The 20294-nt window shown below is 27.3% G+C and overlaps 2 protein-coding genes and 1 long non-coding RNA gene across 4 annotated transcripts in view; 1 reads left to right on the forward strand and 2 right to left on the reverse strand.

Annotated features, from left to right (window-relative positions):
• Positions 1-3683: 3683 nt before the first annotated feature.
• LOC147908524 (uncharacterized) lies at positions 3684-6558 on the reverse strand. The gene is made up of 3 exons (XR_015546167.1): positions 5842-6558; positions 4163-4586; positions 3684-3734 (listed from the first exon to the last, which is right to left on the reverse strand). It is a non-coding gene; the product is annotated as an uncharacterized LOC147908524 (long non-coding RNA).
• Positions 6559-7613: 1055 nt separating this feature from the next.
• Positions 7614-20294, forward strand: part of LOC105152789 (uncharacterized) — a 221035-nt gene continuing 208354 nt past the window's right edge. The window contains exons 1-3 of one of the 2 annotated variants that reach the window (XR_015546115.1): positions 7614-8247; positions 9508-9931; positions 10361-10411. The gene's annotated coding sequence lies outside the window, so the exon portion shown is untranslated. Of the gene's footprint in view, positions 9932-10360; positions 10412-20294 lie in introns of both variants that reach the window. The other variant, XR_015546114.1, reaches the window with a different exon arrangement.
• RpII33 (RNA polymerase III subunit RpII33) lies at positions 17985-20155 on the reverse strand. Its single transcript, XM_011067228.2, has 5 exons — positions 19901-20155; positions 19675-19819; positions 18882-19089; positions 18589-18795; positions 17985-18254 (listed from the first exon to the last, which is right to left on the reverse strand). The coding sequence occupies exons 1-5, from the start codon at positions 19984-19986 to the stop codon at positions 18070-18072; spliced, it is 831 nt and encodes a 276-aa protein (XP_011065530.1). The 5' UTR covers positions 19987-20155; the 3' UTR covers positions 17985-18069.

Below are 20294 nucleotides of genomic sequence, written 5' to 3' on the forward strand. Positions count from 1 at the left end.
ATTTTTTAAAACAAAATTTAATTACCTGGTCGCGAAATCTATTTAAGTGTCATTTCATTTATAATAATTTAATTTTTCAATTTATCTACATTTATTGCCTTTATCTATACAGTCCCTACCTATCCATATACTTGTCCTACCTATCCGTATTTTCATTTATTCGTGCCTATTCGCGTATCCTATCTCTGTTCGTATATTTCTACTTCCTACATTACTTCATTAACGTGTAACACCGCGAATATAATACGTTAATGACTGTGTTCAGCAGAGAAAGCAGCTTTGCAAATGTTGTAAAATTCTTCAACACGATTGATTCTTGCTTTAGGTTCTTATGAATTTAAATTAACTAATGATATTAAATCAAATTTTACAATAATTGCAAAATTTCTTTCTTTGCTGAATGCAGCAGCTAATGCCTAACCATGTCCTATCGTGTACTGATAAATTCAGAGAGATTACCTAATTGTGATCGTATTAAATAAATGAGCAATAAATGATAATAATTAAAATAGACTTTTAATTTTTAAAATACAAAAAATTAATAAATAACAAAGCTAATGAGAGCCATTGCGGATAATAAAGTGCAACTAGAATTTGTAGATTAAAAAACCTACAAAACTTGCGCTTCATTATCTGCACTAGCTCTCATTAGCCCTGTTATTTGTTAGTTATTGTATTTTAAATCAATAATATAAGAACTCGCAATTTGCGAGTAAGTTGCCCTCCCGAATATTCAGAATTTATCTTTATATGTATCTTTCAAAAAATTAGATTGGTGTTATACACCAACACCCACTTCGTTCAGATCCTCGTCTTTTTTCTGGCCAATATTCTAGCTTAATATGCCAGAGATCGACAGCAAGGAGAAATATTTCTTTTTGCTGCCGACTAAAAGCGTAAAATTTTACGCCTTTGTATGATGCGCGAAACACGAACGCGTCGCGAAGGGGCCACCATATTAATCAAATTGATTAAATATTAATTATCAATAATAATAATTTTATTAATACATGTGTGTGAATAAATTTATTCTTTATTCGTGTCTATTCGAAAAATATAAGTATCTGACTAAAAATAAATCTAAATTTAAAAAATCTCTATGAGGGATATTTTCAACATTTTGATTTTATAAATCTCAAATATTGTGAAATTAGATCAAATTTCTTAATATAAATTTTACACAATATAAACAACAAAACTTCAAATTAAATATAAACCGGAAATTACTAAATCGATTACTACTCCCATAAAAGTTAAGGCCCATGTACGTATTCTTAACGATTCGAGCGATTCGTTGCTGAATCTCATCTCAAAACATGCAGAGAGATAAGAAATTCAGATAAATGATGTAAGATCCAAAAGGGAGATAATTTTCCCTTACATTAATAAATATCGTATATCGTTTATGTTTTAAATTAATACAATCATTTTCTGCATAATTTATTATTTCAAAATTAAGTATTTTAAAAGATGCAAAATTCCGAACGCGATTTTTTAAAATAATTATAAGATAAAATTCTTTTATTTTTTGACACAATGAACCTATACTAGATCTTACATCATGTTACTATTTTGACTGGTATAAAATCCAGTTACATATGGATAAGTTATAAAAGTTTAGGCTAAAGTAAGTGCATTTAGTGCAATTTAGGTAAATTATAGTAACAATTAATAATCATAAAATATTTTTTATAAAAAAGCGAGATTAATAAATTATATGACAAATGCGCTACATTAAAATATCTGTTATTTCACTAGTAACAAGTATACAAATAATAAGAGTGAAGCAATACAAAGAATATCTTTGAAAACAGTATGTATTATATACATATATGTGTATGTATATTGCTTTTCTTTGCACCAACTTAAATAAAATTTAATCCTGAATGAATATTTGAAAATAGATAGAAAGAATAATAAAACAATATTTATTGTACTGTAACAAACACTGTTCTATATTATAATATCTATAGACAAAAAAAAACAATTTCATTTACTCTAATTACTTTTTATATATATGTGTTCTTTATATTTTTTAATTTACTGTATTTCATTTCATTATTTAAAAAATACGAATACTTTATTAATTTTTGTTTTTACTTCCAAGTACGTTAAGACGTAATATACATGGTGTTTGATAATTCTGTTGACAACGCTCGCAGGTACTGCGGACTAAACTGAGTCGAAAAGTCTTGTATCATTTTGGAATTTTTGCAATAATTAACAAGATATTAATAATCGTTCAATATTGGTTTTCAATAAATTTTTATTCAAATACCATTAACTTTACAGAAAAACAACAATTGTTAATTTTCTCCTTATAAAGTTCTAAAATTTTTTTCAGAATTTTTTAATATCGTATTTCCTCACATGTTGGTAAAAATACTTGCCAATGAAAAAATGCAATACTCAAAAATTGATAAAAATTTCTGAAAAAAATTTTAGAGCTCTATGAGAAGAAAATAAACAATTTTTGCTGTTTTTCTGTAAAATCGATAGTACGATCAATAGCAATAGCAATAGCAATAGTAGATCATCGCAATTGTAACAAGATATTAATTATTAAATAGTGCCGAAATTGAAGCCATTATCAATATTCGCCATTATTTAATAATTAATATTTTTAATAATTATTTAATAATTAATATCTTGTTACTATTGCGATGATCTATTGATCATACTATCAATTTTACAGAAAAACAGCAAAAATTGTATGTTTTCTTCTCATAGAGCTCTAAGATTTTTTTCAGAATTTTTTATCAACTTTTTAGTATTGCATTTTTTCATTGGCAAGTATTTTTACCAACATGTGAGGAAATACGATATTAAAAAATTCTGAAAAAAATTTTAGAAACTTTATAAGGAGAAAATTAACAATTTTTGCCGAAATTGAAGATCAATATTCGCTATTTAATAATTAATATCTTGTTACTATTGCGAAAATTGCAAAATGGTAGAGGACTTTTCGACTTAGTTCCGTTCTACTTGTCCACGAGCGTTATCAGTACAATTATCAAACATCCTGTATATATTTTAATGTAAAACATATTTAAAAAACCGATTACATAGAATCAACCTTTATTATATTTTTAAAATTGAATTATTTGGTATCAATCAAATTGAATTACATATAACTGAGATTAAATTACTTATTAATATATGTGTGTGTGTGTGTGTGTGTGTGTGTGTGTGTGTGTATTTTATATATGTATATATGTGTGTGTACATATATATATATATATATATATATATATACACATATACATATATAAAATATATTCGCGTTAACATATGAATTTAGAAACAATTTGAGCCTTTAACATTGTAGTTTTCTTGAATGAAATAGATCTACTTTATTGTTTCAGTTGAATTAATGAGAGATTGGATAAGAACAATGGCGACTTTCACGAAAGATTAAAAATAATTTAAACTGAGTGTTAATATGATATTATAAATTTTACAGTGCATGTAATAAAATAAGAAGAAGCATCTAGGATTAAATTTATCCTAATCTGTTCTAACTTATCCATTTTAAGGTAATGGATGCATGGAATGCCACATATATATTTATAAAATTTATACAGGTATATTTTATTAAATTGATGCATATATACATCTGTAGATATATTAATAAAATCACCACGTATCCGTTACCTCAACAAAAACATCAATTCATCACTCACCAATTTGATGCGCAACAGCGGAGTTTCATCTGCATCGTCGCTACGATGATTCTGTAACAAAAAGAATATAAAATCTAAATTAAAACAAAGCAAAAAAATCAATTAATATTTAAAAAAATATTTAATAAACGTAATTCTCTTGAAATAATCACATAATTTTCAAAATATTTTTAGCATCGAATTTTTTAATTTACCATTCACTTATATATTTATAAAAATAATTATATACTCGAAAAAATGTTATACAATAGACATTACATATTATATATAATTATATATAAACATTTTTTATATATGAAACATTTTTTCCCCGAGCATTTACTCAAAAAATCTTAAAAATATACATAGATATTTATAAAATTTCAAAATAATTTTAAGAGAATTCTTTTTTTCTAATTATTATTTTAAATCAGTATAAAATAAAGCGAATAAATAGAAAAAAGATATTGTATTTTACAATAACAAAAAAAGATATTTACCGCAAGGTTGCTCCGCCGGTGCCCGATGCCTCTCCCAGACCTCCTCCTCCTCTCAGAGTTGGGGTTGACACATCCTCTCGCACTGGACACTCGCGAAAAACACTCGCGAATAATGGACTATAATCGCACGCGGACTATAACTTGTCCGATTACTTGAACGGCACTCCCGGACAAACGCGCGACGCGACGAATCGGCTGCGGTTCGTTCATTTTCAAATAAATCGGCGACGAGGGTACGTTAGCTTCCCCGTTGGATTTTTACACGAAGAGAACGATTTTCCTCAATAACTAAAAATTTATCTAGATATATCATTCAGATCCGAAAGTTTTTAGATTTGAGAAAAATCGTTCTTTTCGTATAAATATCCTCTGGGTACTGAGCCCTCCCACCACGTCAAGGTGTACCCGTGAGAGGGAAGATAATCTGAAAAATGTAGTAGCTATTATCTATATTACTATGCAATTGATTAACTTTTACAAACGAATATCAAACACACGTCTGCAATTCGTTATCATTGCGAAATAAATTTAGAGCAGCTAAAAGGGTTGAATCTTTTATTTATAGATGATGTCTGTAAGATATGATTAAAGTCAATGAAATGGGCTATTTAATAAAAAAGAGAAATGTTTCTTTTATCATATCGATAATAATAGTTTCAAAGAATTATGTTCAATTTTTAAACGGATCGTATAACGGAAGGTGCACAAAAACAAAAAAATAATTAAATTATTAAACTATACTAATTCTGAAAGCAGGAATTGCGTTATTTGCATGAGAATATTATTCATATTAACGTTGCTTTTTATGACTCGTGCGATACCATTCGTACAAACAAATGCGGCCGTGCCGCTCTTACACATTTCTTTTGAAACATATAATAATCGCAAAAAATGCTAGATATATAATAAGAAATGTTGTATTTTATAAATATTCACGTAATTCGATTACTAGAATGATTAATTATTCATAAAGTACAACGTTTCGTATTATATTTAGCATTCTTCGCGATAAGATTTTAAAAAAGTAATATGAAAGAACCGCACGCGACACGACTACCTATTTCTAAGAATTTCAGGGATCGCGCAGTAACTACGCGTAAACGTAAACATGACGCGCCGCTCCGTGCCACCCCGTACCATCCTCAACACAAGGTCGCGCCAACCGTCTAACTGCCGAAATAAAACGAATATTACGAATATTACGAATAAGTAAAATAATATATTCTTCTCATTTTAATGTTCTTCGATTAATATAACGATTATTTCTAGTTTTAGCGGCGCGAATCGTTCAATGCGATATCATAATTATATTGCGATATACCGAGGAACATATTGACTTTATTTTATAATTTATTTTATTTTATAATTTTAAATATCAATTTTTCGTATCAATTATAATGTAATGCTGACAAAAGGCAAGAAGTAAAAAGAGATTCTTATTAGCGTGGTCTTCCGTACATAATTGCTCACGTGAAATAATTTTAACATCCCAATATTATATCTCAATTTTAGAATAATAGCATGCATCTAACAATAAGAATCTCTTTTTATTGTTAGATGCATGCTTCATTTTATTGTTAGTTATCGTACATCCGCGAACGCACGAAATATTTAAAATATTCATGAAGTGCGTATGTGAGTAATGAATCTTGGAAATAAAGGGAAAAAGTGCATACAACCTATAATCCTTTTCAATCCTTAATATATTCCTTAGTTTTAGGCAACCTTATGTAATTCGCGTTCGTAGATATTGCTGTTAATTAACGCGACACGCGGAGCGACTCGAAAACACGTGCGTCTCCCATCGAGATCGCCTAGCGAATGCCGAAGTGACGATCGACCACCGCACCTTGCCCCCCTTCGCCTTCGCTCCGCGTCCCACCGCTTTTCGTCGCCAGTGACCCCCTTCCCCTACCGAGCTTTTCGCCAGATGTTTTTAGATTACACTCAACTATCGCGTATGAAAAATATTCAACGATTTATTCAATTATATTTTTCATATTTTACATGATTTTGACAAACGGATATCGCCGTACATTTCGCGTTTTGATTTGTGGCATCTCGGGCACAATCCTATATTATTTGCATGATTCTCTTAAACGAATTAGTAATTATTCGCGTGAAATATTTTTGATATTTTCTATAATTCTCAATTTTCATAATTCTTTTTAATGATCCATACTTCAATAAAGATTGATAAAATATTCTATATATGTTCTTTATATAAAGATAAACGCAAAAAATCTTAATAAAATGAAACAATTTGTGCTAAATACAGGTTTGGTTAAAAGTACTAAATATCTTGTTAATCGTTATTTAATTTTTCAGTTAATAAATTAATTTAAGACACTCTACTTTTACTGCAAATTATTCTGTGTTTCAGAAATTCTTTAAACGTATAATAAAATATGAAATAGATTCCGGAAACTTATTTAAAATGTTAAATGAGTCAGAAATGTAGTTATTTAAAATAATAAATACTAAATTTCTCTTTTAAGTTTTTAATTTAAAATGTATACTTTAATTTTCATCGCTTTTACAAGTATGTAAAAATTATTAAACGATTTTTACGTATATTTTGGCAACTTTAAAAAGAATTTGTAAAGTTGTATATTTATAACAAATTATACATTGTTGTAACTAAATATAGTTAACAAAATGAGAAAAATGTACTTTTTCAAAAATGTACAACTCTGAAACATAAATATTTAAACGAAAAATTTAAACGTTAATGTTTTTTTAAGCTAAATTAAGTTAGAGTTAATGGCTTATAAATTTTTAATTTAAAAGGAGTTAATAAATTAAAGTTTAAAAGTAACCAAATGAAATTAAAAATTAATGCATTTAAAATTATCTAAATTAATATTTAAATGAAAAATATGTTCAGGATTGTCAGGTAGTAATTAGTTAAAACGTTAAAAGTTAAAAGAAAGTTAAAAAGTTAATAACTTTTAAACTTTAATTTATTAACTCCTTTTAAATTAAAAATTTATAAGCCATTAACTCTAACTTAATTTAGTTTAAAAAAAACATTAACGTTTAAATTTTTCGTTTAAATATTTATGTTTCAGAGTTGTACATTTTTGAAAAAGTACATTTTTCTCATTTTGTTAACTATATTTAGTTACAACAATGTATAATTTGTTATAAATATACAACTTTACAAATTCTTTTTAAAGTTGCCAAAATATACGTAAAAATCGTTTAATAATTTTTACATACTTGTAAAAGCGATGAAAATTAAAGTATACATTTTAAATTAAAAACTTAAAAGAGAAATTTAGTATTTATTATTTTAAATAACTACATTTCTGACTCATTTAACATTTTAAATAAGTTTCCGGAATCTATTTCATATTTTATTATACGTTTAAAGAATTTCTGAAACACAGAATAATTTGCAGTAAAAGTAGAGTGTCTTAAATTAATTTATTAACTGAAAAATTAAATAACGATTAACAAGATATTTAGTACTTTTAACCAAACCTGTATTTAGCACAAATTGTTTCATTTTATTAAGATTTTTTGCGTTTATCTTTATATAAAGAACATATATAGAATATTTTATCAATCTTTATTGAAGTATGGATCATTAAAAAGAATTATGAAAATTGAGAATTATAGAAAATATCAAAAATATTTCACGCGAATAATTACTAATTCGTTTAAGAGAATCATGCAAATAATATAGGATTGTGCCCGAGATGCCACAAATCAAAACGCGAAATGTACGGCGATATCCGTTTGTCAAAATCATGTAAAATATGAAAAATATAATTGAATAAATCGTTGAATATTTTTCATACGCGATAGTTGAGTGTAATCTAAAAACATCTGGCGAAAAGCTCGGTAGGGGAAGGGGGTCACTGGCGACGAAAAGCGGTGGGACGCGGAGCGAAGGCGAAGGGGGGCAAGGTGCGGTGGTCGATCGTCACTTCGGCATTCGCTAGGCGATCTCGATGGGAGACGCACGTGTTTTCGAGTCGCTCCGCGTGTCGCGTTAATTAACAGCAATATCTACGAACGCGAATTACATAAGGTTGCCTAAAACTAAGGAATATATTAAGGATTGAAAAGGATTATAGGTTGTATGCACTTTTTCCCTTTATTTCCAAGATTCATTACTCACATACGCACTTCATGAATATTTTAAATATTTCGTGCGTTCGCGGATGTACGATAACTAACAATAAAATGAAGCATGCATCTAACAATAAAAAGAGATTCTTATTGTTAGATGCATGCTATTATTCTAAAATTGAGATATAATATTGGGATGTTAAAATTATTTCACGTGAGCAATTATGTACGGAAGACCACGCTAATAAGAATCTCTCTTTTACTTCTTGCCTTTTGTCAGCATTACATTATAATTGATACGAAAAATTGATATTTAAAATTATAAAATAAAATAAATTATAAAATAAAGTCAAATATGTTCCTCGGTATATCGCAATATAATTATGATATCGCATTGAACGATTCGCGCCGCTAAAACTAGAAATAATCGTTTTATTAATCGAAGAACATTAAAAATGGGAAGAATATATTATTTTACTTATTCGTAATATTCGTAATATTCGTTTTATTTCGGCAGTTAGACGGTTGGCGCGACCTTGTGTTGAGGATGGTACGGGGTGGCACGGAGCGGCGCGTCATGTTTACGTTTACGCGTAGTTACTGCGCGATCCCTGAAATTCTTAGAAATAGGTAGTCGTGTCGCGTGCGGTTCTTTCATATTACTTTTTTAAAATCTTATCGCGAAGAATGCTAAATATAATACGAAACGTTGTACTTTATGAATAATTAATCATTCTAGTAATCGAATTACGTGAATATTTATAAAATACAACATTTCTTATTATATATCTAGCATTTTTTGCGATTATTATATGTTTCAAAAAGAAATGTGTAAGAGCGGCACGGCCGCATTTGTTTGTACGAATGGTATCGCACGAGTCATAAAAAAGCAACGTTAATATGAATAATATTCTCATGCAAATAACGCAATTCCTGCTTTCAGAATTAGTATAGTTTAATAATTTAATTATTTTTTTGTTTTTGTGCACCTTCCGTTATACGATCCGTTTAAAAATTGAACATAATTCTTTGAAACTATTATTATCGATATGATAAAAGAAACATTTCTCTTTTTTATTAAATAGCCCATTTCATTGACTTTAATCATATCTTACAGACATCATCTATAAATAAAAGATTCAACCCTTTTAGCTGCTCTAAATTTATTTCGCAATGATAACGAATTGCAGACGTGTGTTTGATATTCGTTTGTAAAAGTTAATCAATTGCATAGTAATATAGATAATAGCTACTACATTTTTCAGATTATCTTCCCTCTCACGGGTACACCTTGACGTGGTGGGAGGGCTCAGTACCCAGAGGATATTTATACGAAAAGAACGATTTTTCTCAAATCTAAAAACTTTCGGATCTGAATGATATATCTAGATAAATTTTTAGTTATTGAGGAAAATCGTTCTCTTCGTGTAAAAATCCAACGGGGAAGCTAACGTACCCTCGTCGCCGATTTATTTGAAAATGAACGAACCGCAGCCGATTCGTCGCGTCGCGCGTTTGTCCGGGAGTGCCGTTCAAGTAATCGGACAAGTTATAGTCCGCGTGCGATTATAGTCCATTATTCGCGAGTGTTTTTCGCGAGTGTCCAGTGCGAGAGGATGTGTCAACCCCAACTCTGAGAGGAGGAGGAGGTCTGGGAGAGGCATCGGGCACCGGCGGAGCAACCTTGCGGTAAATATCTTTTTTTGTTATTGTAAAATACAATATCTTTTTTCTATTTATTCGCTTTATTTTATACTGATTTAAAAATAATAATTAGAAAAAAGAATTCTCTTAAAATTATTTTGAAATTTTATAAATATCTATGTATATTTTTAAGATTTTTTGAGTAAATGCTCGGGGAAAAAATGTTTCATATATAAAAAATGTTTATATATAATTATATATAATATGTAATGTCTATTGTATAACATTTTTTCGAGTATATAATTATTTTTATAAATATATAAGTGAATGGTAAATTAAAAAATTCGATGCTAAAAATATTTTGAAAATTATGTGATTATTTTCAAGAGAATTACGTTTATTAAATATTTTTTTAAATATTAATTGATTTTTTTGCTTTGTTTTAATTTAGATTTTATATTCTTTTTGTTACAGAATCATCGTAGCGACGATGCAGATGAAACTCCGCTGTTGCGCATCAAATTGGTGAGTGATGAATTGATGTTTTTGTTGAGGTAACGGATACGTGGTGATTTTATTAATATATCTACAGATGTATATATGCATCAATTTAATAAAAATATACCTGTATAAATTTTATAAATATATATGTGGCATTCCATGCATCCATTACCTTAAAATGGATAAGTTAGAACAGATTAGGATAAATTTAATCCTAGATGCTTCTTCTTATTTTATTACATGCACTGTAAAATTTATAATATCATATTAACACTCAGTTTAAATTATTTTTAATCTTTCGTGAAAGTCGCCATTGTTCTTATCCAATCTCTCATTAATTCAACTGAAACAATAAAGTAGATCTATTTCATTCAAGAAAACTACAATGTTAAAGGCTCAAATTGTTTCTAAATTCATATGTTAACGCGAATATATTTTATATATGTATATGTGTATATATATATATATATATATATATATATATGTACACACACATATATACATATATAAAATACACACACACACACACACACACACACACACACACACACACATATATTAATAAGTAATTTAATCTCAGTTATATGTAATTCAATTTGATTGATACCAAATAATTCAATTTTAAAAATATAATAAAGGTTGATTCTATGTAATCGGTTTTTTAAATATGTTTTACATTAAAATATATACAGGATGTTTGATAATTGTACTGATAACGCTCGTGGACAAGTAGAACGGAACTAAGTCGAAAAGTCCTCTACCATTTTGCAATTTTCGCAATAGTAACAAGATATTAATTATTAAATAGTGGCGAATATTGATCTTCAATTTTGGCAAAAATTGTTAATTTTCTTCTTATGAAGTTCTAAAATTTTATTCAAAATTTTTTAATATCGTATTTCCTCACATATTGGTAAAAATACTTGCTAATGAAAAAATGCAATACTAAAAAGTTGATAAAAAATTCTGAAAAAAATCTTAGAGCTCTATGAGAAGAAAACATACAATTTTTGCTGTTTTTCTGTAAAATTGATAGTATGATCAATAGATCATCGCAATAGTAACAAGATATTAATTATTAAATAATTATTAAAAATATTAATTATTAAATAATGGCGAATATTGATAATGGCTTCAATTTCGGCACTATTTAATAATTAATATCTTGTTACAATTGCGATGATCTACTATTGCTATTGCTATTGCTATTGATCGTACTATCGATTTTACAGAAAAACAGCAAAAATTGTTTATTTTCTTCTCATAGAGCTCTAAAATTTTTTTCAGAAATTTTTATCAATTTTTGAGTATTGCATTTTTTCATTGGCAAGTATTTTTACCAACATGTGAGGAAATACGATATTAAAAAATTCTGAAAAAAATTTTAGAACTTTATAAGGAGAAAATTAACAATTGTTGTTTTTCTGTAAAGTTAATGGTATTTGAATAAAAATTTATTGAAAACCAATATTGAACGATTATTAATATCTTGTTAATTATTGCAAAAATTCCAAAATGATAGAAGACTTTTCGACTCAGTTTAGTCCGCAGTACCTACGAGCGGTGTCAATAGAATTATCAAACACCTTGTATATTACGTCTTAACGCACTTGGAAGTAAAAACAAAAATTAAAAGTATTCGTATTTTTTAAATAAATAAAATACAATAAATTAAAAAATTTATAAAGAACATATGTATATAAAAAATAATTAGAGTAAATGAAATTGTTTTTTTTGTCTATAGATATTATAATATAGAACAGTGTTTGTTACAGTACAATAAGTATTGTTTTATTATTCTTTCTACCTATTTTCAAATATTCATTCAGGATTAAATTTTATTTAAGTTGGTGCAGAGAAAAGCGATATACATACACATGTATGTATATAATGCATACTGTTTTCAAAGATATTCTTTGTATTGATTCACACTTATTATTTGTACACTTGTTACTAGTGAAATAACAGATATTTTAATGTAGCGCATTTGTCACATAATTTATTAATCGCGCTTTTTTATAAAAAATATTTTATGATTATTAATTGTTACTATAATTTACCTAAATTGCACTAAATGCACTTACTTTAGTCTAAACTTTTACATAACTTATCCATATAGTAACTGGATTTTATATCAGTCAAAATAGTAACATGATGTAAGATCTAGTATAGGTTCATTGTGTCAAAAAATAAAAGAATTTTATCTTATAATTATTTTAAAAAATCGCGTTCGGAATTTTGCATCTTTTAAAATACTTAATTTTGAAATAATAAATTATGCAGAAAATGATTGTATTAATTTAAAACATAAACGATATACGATATTTATTAATGTAAGGGAAAATTATCTCCCTTTTGGATCTTACATCATTTATCTGAATTTCTTATCTCTCTGCATGTTTTGAGATGAGATTCAGCAACGAATCGCTCGAATCGTTAAGAATACGTACATGGGCCTTAACTTTTATGGGAGTAGTAATCGATTTAGTAATTTCCGGTTTATATTTAATTTGAAGTTTTGTTGTTTATATTGTGTAAAATTTATATTAAGAAATTTGATCTAATTTCACAATATTTGAGATTTATAAAATCAAAATGTTGAAAATATCCCTCATAGAGATTTTTTTAAATTTAGATTTATTTTTAGTCAGATACTTATATTTTTCGAATAGACACGAATAAAGAATAAATTTATTCACACACATGTATTAATAAAATTATTATTATTGATAATTAATATTTAATCAATTTGATTAATATGGTGGCCCCTTCGCGACGCGTTCGTGTTTCGCGCATCATACAAAGGCGTAAAATTTTACGCTTTTAGTCGGCAGCAAAAAGAAATATTTCTCCTTGCTGTCGATCTCTGGCATATTAAGCTAGAATATTGGCCAGAAAAAAGACGAGGATCTGAACGAAGTGGGTGTTGGTGTATAACACCAATCTAATTTTTTGAAAGATACATATAAAGATAAATTCTGAATATTCGGGAGGGCAACTTACTCGCAAATTGCGAGTTCTTATATTATTGATTTAAAATACAATAACTAACAAATAACAGGGCTAATGAGAGCTAGTGCAGATAATGAAGCGCAAGTTTTGTAGGTTTTTTAATCTACAAATTCTAGTTGCACTTTATTATCCGCAATGGCTCTCATTAGCTTTGTTATTTATTAATTTTTTGTATTTTAAAAATTAAAAGTCTATTTTAATTATTATCATTTATTGCTCATTTATTTAATACGATCACAATTAGGTAATCTCTCTGAATTTATCAGTACACGATAGGACATGGTTAGGCATTAGCTGCTGCATTCAGCAAAGAAAGAAATTTTGCAATTATTGTAAAATTTGATTTAATATCATTAGTTAATTTAAATTCATAAGAACCTAAAGCAAGAATCAATCGTGTTGAAGAATTTTACAACATTTGCAAAGCTGCTTTCTCTGCTGAACACAGTCATTAACGTATTATATTCGCGGTGTTACACGTTAATGAAGTAATGTAGGAAGTAGAAATATACGAACAGAGATAGGATACGCGAATAGGCACGAATAAATGAAAATACGGATAGGTAGGACAAGTATATGGATAGGTAGGGACTGTATAGATAAAGGCAATAAATGTAGATAAATTGAAAAATTAAATTATTATAAATGAAATGACACTTAAATAGATTTCGCGACCAGGTAATTAAATTTTGTTTTAAAAAATAAATATAATTAAACTAAAAAAATATTATATAATAAATCTAACTAATAAATTGTATAATATATAGATAAGGATATATAGACATCATGTGTACATACTTGATAATTGCAAAGAAAAGATTAAAAATTAAATAAAATTTTTAATTAATCTTAAATTTTATTTAATTGTCAACAACCCAATTGTCAAATATGATTATATATTAAATATATATAATTTTAATTTTATGGTTATATATTATATATAATTTTAAATTTCATTGAATTTTCAGCTCCCCTGAAATTAAACTTAATATCTTATAAAATTCTATACAAAGTATGTATACGCATTAATATTGTAATTAATTTTATCATAAATAAATGTATGTATAGTACATACGTAATATAAAATTTATGTGAACTATGTCCAGGTAAATGCCATCATATTTATTTTTATAATTTCCGCAATAATTACTAATTTAAATTATACATTTATTGGAATGTTTATATATTCATATTAAATATATCTATTCCATACAGATAGCATTTATCTTGTCGTAGTAAATCAAATTTATTGTTGCTTTATTGATGTAAATTACACGAAATCGACGAACCATATGATAACAAAAATTGTTTATTAATTTAACGAATTTGATAGATATTTAATTAAAAAAATTTTTTTTAATTTGGATTTTATTGTAAATATGAAAAAGTCATTAATAATTTTAAGTGACTTTTAATTAAAAATTTGATGTTTAAAATAATCATCAATTTTTCGTCTATTTAATTTATTAAATAAGTCGGTAAAGATTCGAGCTTTGACTGAGGTAATATAGGTTAAACATTAACTTCTTGTTTGTTTTTTACATTTATATTTTTAACATTAGAAAATTACAAATATTAATGATTAATTTATTATGTACGAAAGCCTCGCTCTCCCTCGCGTCAAGTGGATGCTATGTTGATGCAGTGAATGCGTGATTTGTACCGATAGAAAGTCGAAATTATTTTTACAATATCATATGAAGACTTATTCCTCGTCGCTTTCTGTAAAGTTCATTCGCAAAGTCTAGTTTGGTATCTTGTTGGAAATTCTTGTACAGGATCGGAATTAATCCCAAATTTTCTCGTCTTGCACCGAAAGTAATAATTTTGTCAATGAGTCAGACAATTATATGCTATATATTTTAAAATCAAGTTACGAAATTAATTTAGTAGTATACTTTAACATACAATTTTCGTCGTTTTTTTTGTTTTATTAAATGTTCTCCCACTAGTAACAATAATGTTAGTAATAGTACTATATCTTAATAACAATACGAATTTAATATTATATAATTAATGTATGGATATACATATAATGATTATTTTTTAAAATCCAAATTGTTAAGTTAATAAATTTAAGCTTTATGCAAATTATTTTTCGATGATTGCTCTAACAAAAAAATATGATTACGAATATATATATTTAATTTTTTAATTGTTATTTTAAAATCATTTTTAGGTATTGGAGACATCCCACCATTCCAGAATATTGTTAATTATTAATTTATATATGTATATTATATACTTTTCTATGATAAAATACATGCAGATATATTACGAGATTATATTTAACAAATTTTGATTTTTGTCGATTTAGATAATTTTTTTATCAAAATACCTTATGTTCTTTTATCAATGATATCGTGATTACATGAATTTAATTAAAAATGTGTGGATACAAAAAATTCGAGCTAAGTCAAATGGATGCCTTTATATTAGCGAGGTATTAATAATTAAAATTTTGGGAAAATGCAGAAAAAAAAGATTGTTAAATATGTATATAATAACAAATTTTTCAGAAAACATACTTAGTTCTTTAAAATCTCGTTATTATCAAATTCGATTTATCTCGAACAGTGATACTCGAGATACTTTTGTATTCATACATATAAAAAATTATAATAATGCATGTATTTTATTACTATTAAATATATTCCTTCGTAAGCCACTATTCCATAAGAAAATCATTTTATCTTTTTATTTTTAATTAGAGATGATTTGTAGTAATGTGTGGCAGAACATATAATTTCCTTGCAAATTTTGATATTATATTAAAAATGCAATAAAAATGTAATTAAGATGCTACCAAAATTATTTCTATCATAAGTGGTCTGAAAGATTTGGAATTCACATCCTTCTGTAGTAAGACCGCTGGTGTTTGACGGATTGCTTAACTTTTTTTTGCGAATGGATCTTATGAATTTGACGTGAAATCAGAATACATCAAGTTCGCTTTTCTATGAAGATTTTTTTCTTCTTTGTATCGGATACTAACCTTATCACAACGTGGAGGGACCTTGATCAAATTATCGGGATAATCTTAAATGCGACGAAAGTCTTGTCGTAAATGTATTAATGACTTTTTATCATATATATTAATAAGTTTTATAATATAATCGCAAGTTAATAATTAATAGTAAGTACGATCTAATTGTTGTTAGTATTTTCATTCCACATTTATCAATATTTCATTAAACATTGGTTTAGAAAATTTGTGTTATCGTATGTATTTTCGACATTTTCGTATAATACCTCATTACTAAATTTTGTTATTTGTGCTCCTATAATATAATTCTTATTATATTTCGAACAACATTTTTTATTATACATTGTATTGTAAATAATTATTGTATTATTAAAGGATTACAATAAAAGATTATATTAAAAAACTATGCAATGTAATTGTTAATTATTTTATTGTATTTCACTAGTCATAATGCAATATATATGATTTTAGCGAAATATAATAAAATAATTAAAAAAAAAAGATATAAAATTAAAAAATAAATTTAAAATACTTGCCTGCAAAAACCGACTAAATTTGTTAGTAACTCGTTTTTTTACGGGGGAATATACTTACAAAGAAAAGAGGATCGCCATTAAAAATTGGCGGGAGTGGTGGAGGGCCTCTAAGGTTGATTCATTTATCTAATCCTAAAACTGACAGTCTGTTGGGTAGACTGAGACCGTATATCTCTTTCTCTCTCGCAGAATTTTGCTAAAATATAATGTCTCTCTCGTATGGCGCCACTCTGATTATAGGCTCTCTAGTGTAAACGAGGTCCCAACAATAATGTCCTTCTAGTCTGTTTTGACTTTTATTATAGTGACTGTAATTTGTGATTTGTATCAATTTTATTATTCGTAACGTCCTCTGATTAGCTTACATGATTCGAATTTCTGAAAATTCTTGACAGCGATTTCCTAATGCCTATTTTCAATGTTAATTGACTTCAATTTTAGTTTAATTTACTCTTCATCTTTTTCTAATTCCTACCCTAGTAAAAATTCTTAGAATTTTTCATATGATTTTTCAGAATTTCTATTTTTTATATGAATTTTTTTATATGAATTGGAATACTTCTAAGAAAATCTATAATACATCTTTTCTCAGAATTTTTCATATATGTTAATTATGAAATATCATAAGATTTCTAAGATTTTTTTATAAGTATAATTTTTGATGAAATATTATAAAATTTAAAAAATTAAAAAATATTTTTAAAAAATTATAAAATGAGAAATTTCAGAATATTTTAGAATTCACTTTATGAAAAATTCTGAAAGATGTAAACTTTCCGAATATCTCTGAGTATTTCTGAAAAATGTTATAATTCGTATAAAAATAAAAAAATTATAAGAAAAATTATTACAAGAGTAAGAATTAAAAATTAGAAAATCTTCTAATTCTTAGAGAGGAAGGGGGGGGGGAGGAAGAGATATCTTTTTTCTAACAATTTTTAAAGCTGAAGAATAAATTAAAACCAGATTAAAGTTAATTTACGTTGATAGAAATGGAAATATTTCCTATATTATATTCCTTTCGAATTTTGGAAAAGGTATATCAGATCATTTATTACATATGTAAAGTTATAAGTTCTTATTTTATTTTACAAAATATGACATAAGATATATAATTTTATAAGTAAACATCAAGATGAAATCTATTTCTAATGATGGATGCTCAACGCATCGCTTTGCACTTCATGACTTAATTGTGTCTGCAGATTCGATAATTTATTTTTTAACGCTGCAATCCCCATCATGACGATGTTTTCGGGTTTCAAGGCTCCGCTGCTCTCCACATTGAAGTAATATTTGTTCGGTTTAGCTTCCCAATTAAATGAGGCTTCATCTAAAATATATACATTACAATAAGGCCCCTATTTTATAACTTTTAATGACAGTGATGGTATCATATTACAAAACTTTTTATAAATACCTATGCAACAATGTAAAATTTCTAACACATTTATTTAATGCATATATGTAGTATATATAAATTTATTAATTCTACTATTCCCTCCCTTCTATATTGAATAATTAATTAAATTTGTTACATGATTTATAAATAATCCCTTTCCCGTAAATAAATAGAAAAAAAGATAAAGCTGCCGTTAAGAGTTATAGAATAGGAATACTTAAAATAACTACAAAAAATTTTGGATTTTTATTAGAAATATACTCACATTGATCCTCTTCTAATTCACTATATTCTGATTTGGGCCATTCGTCCGCTTTAGGAAATAAAGTATGTCTCATAGTATTATCAGGATCATACTCGAAGCTTACACCAGCGGTCGGATTCCACTTTGCATGTTCCTTTCCAAAACCTTTCTTTGCATATGCCCTAAGTTTTAATTCCTGTCCTTTTCTTAATTTTACTATCAAAATTTCTGGAATATCCCAAATACAATATCATTGTGATTCCTTTTTTATTATGATAATCATAAGTGTTATATAAAAAAAAGAGAATACATACCATCTGTTTCTCCATATTCGCTTGCATCGTCTTCTCTGTGTCTGGATGTGACAGGTAGCACTCTAGGATCACTTGACTTGAAATCTGCAGTAGTTACATGCCTAGTTTGTTCTTCAGTACATTTAACATCTAGAGTGAATTCCACACTACATTCTGGACAGAAATCCATGCACTGGCAGTCTCTTGTATACTGTATTCTATCGACTACCTATAAACAAGAAAAGTTTCCTCTATACTCTATAGTATTATATCAAATAAATAATTTAAAGTCTCTCATCAGCTTTTGCTTAAATTAATCAACAATCAATTCACAGAAGTGCCAACAGCAATTTAATATATCAGAACGTCTCTTCTCTTTCTTTCTCTTTTAAGACAAACTATGTTTAATTTCACATTGACAATCGGGATCTGTGATTGAATCAATCACAGATTAGCATTAATCAGAATTAGTGAGACTAGCCCTTAGTGTATCTTATGACATGATAACTAAGATTTTGTTATTTATTCATATTAATAATGCATAATTTACCAAAACTTTCTTTTATCTTTTCACTATTAAATTTAATCGTTAAAATATAAGATAACTATACGAGTATAGTTTAATGATTAAATTTAGTCATTAAAATATAACATGCATTTTCATATTTTCGTTGAAAAAAATCTTCAATTCAATTTTTTATAAAGAATTGCTACACACACACACACACACACACACACACACGCACACACATACATACACACACACACACACACACACACACGCACACACATACATACATACATACATACATACATCATCACTGATCAATGGTATCATCCCAATCCTATGTGCCAAGAATTCGTCACTCAAAACAGTAGAATTGGCTTCCAGTTGTATCCAATCAATAGCCATAGTCGGAGTTTCGGCGATAAAGACACGCCTCATGCTATTCGCAACGCTGATAAGGAAATATTAATTGTAAATTAAATTGCAATTATATACATACTTTGATTCTTCTATGTAATCTAACCTGTCTTACCTCAATTCGGTATCTTCTACTTGAAATTTCACATTTTCTTCAGTTAAGTCCGAAATATGGACCGATGGTTGATTAGCGTACGGCATTTTATTTTGTCAAACTTTATATAATTATCGTTTTTCCGTTTATTTACGTTTCGTTTATTTATAAAAAACACGATAGCGAACTAGTAACAGTCTGCACTAATTGCCATTTCAAGTCTGTGTTGGTCTGCACCAGTGGCAGTTATTTCACCTATTGATTGGCTGCAAGAAAGAGAAGTTGTCGGATCTTTCTATCCTATAGCCAATCAATAAACTTAAAATCTCAGTTGAATATGAGAAAAATAATTATGATTGGTCAATTTTCTACAAGTTTACTCTACGACTTCTATTGTAAAACCTATATAAAGCCA

Source organism: Acromyrmex echinatior, chromosome 9, assembly GCF_024713525.1.
Source record: "Acromyrmex echinatior isolate Ae372 chromosome 9, ASM2471352v2, whole genome shotgun sequence".
In the NCBI taxonomy this organism is placed as follows: Eukaryota; Metazoa; Arthropoda; class Insecta; order Hymenoptera; family Formicidae; genus Acromyrmex; species Acromyrmex echinatior.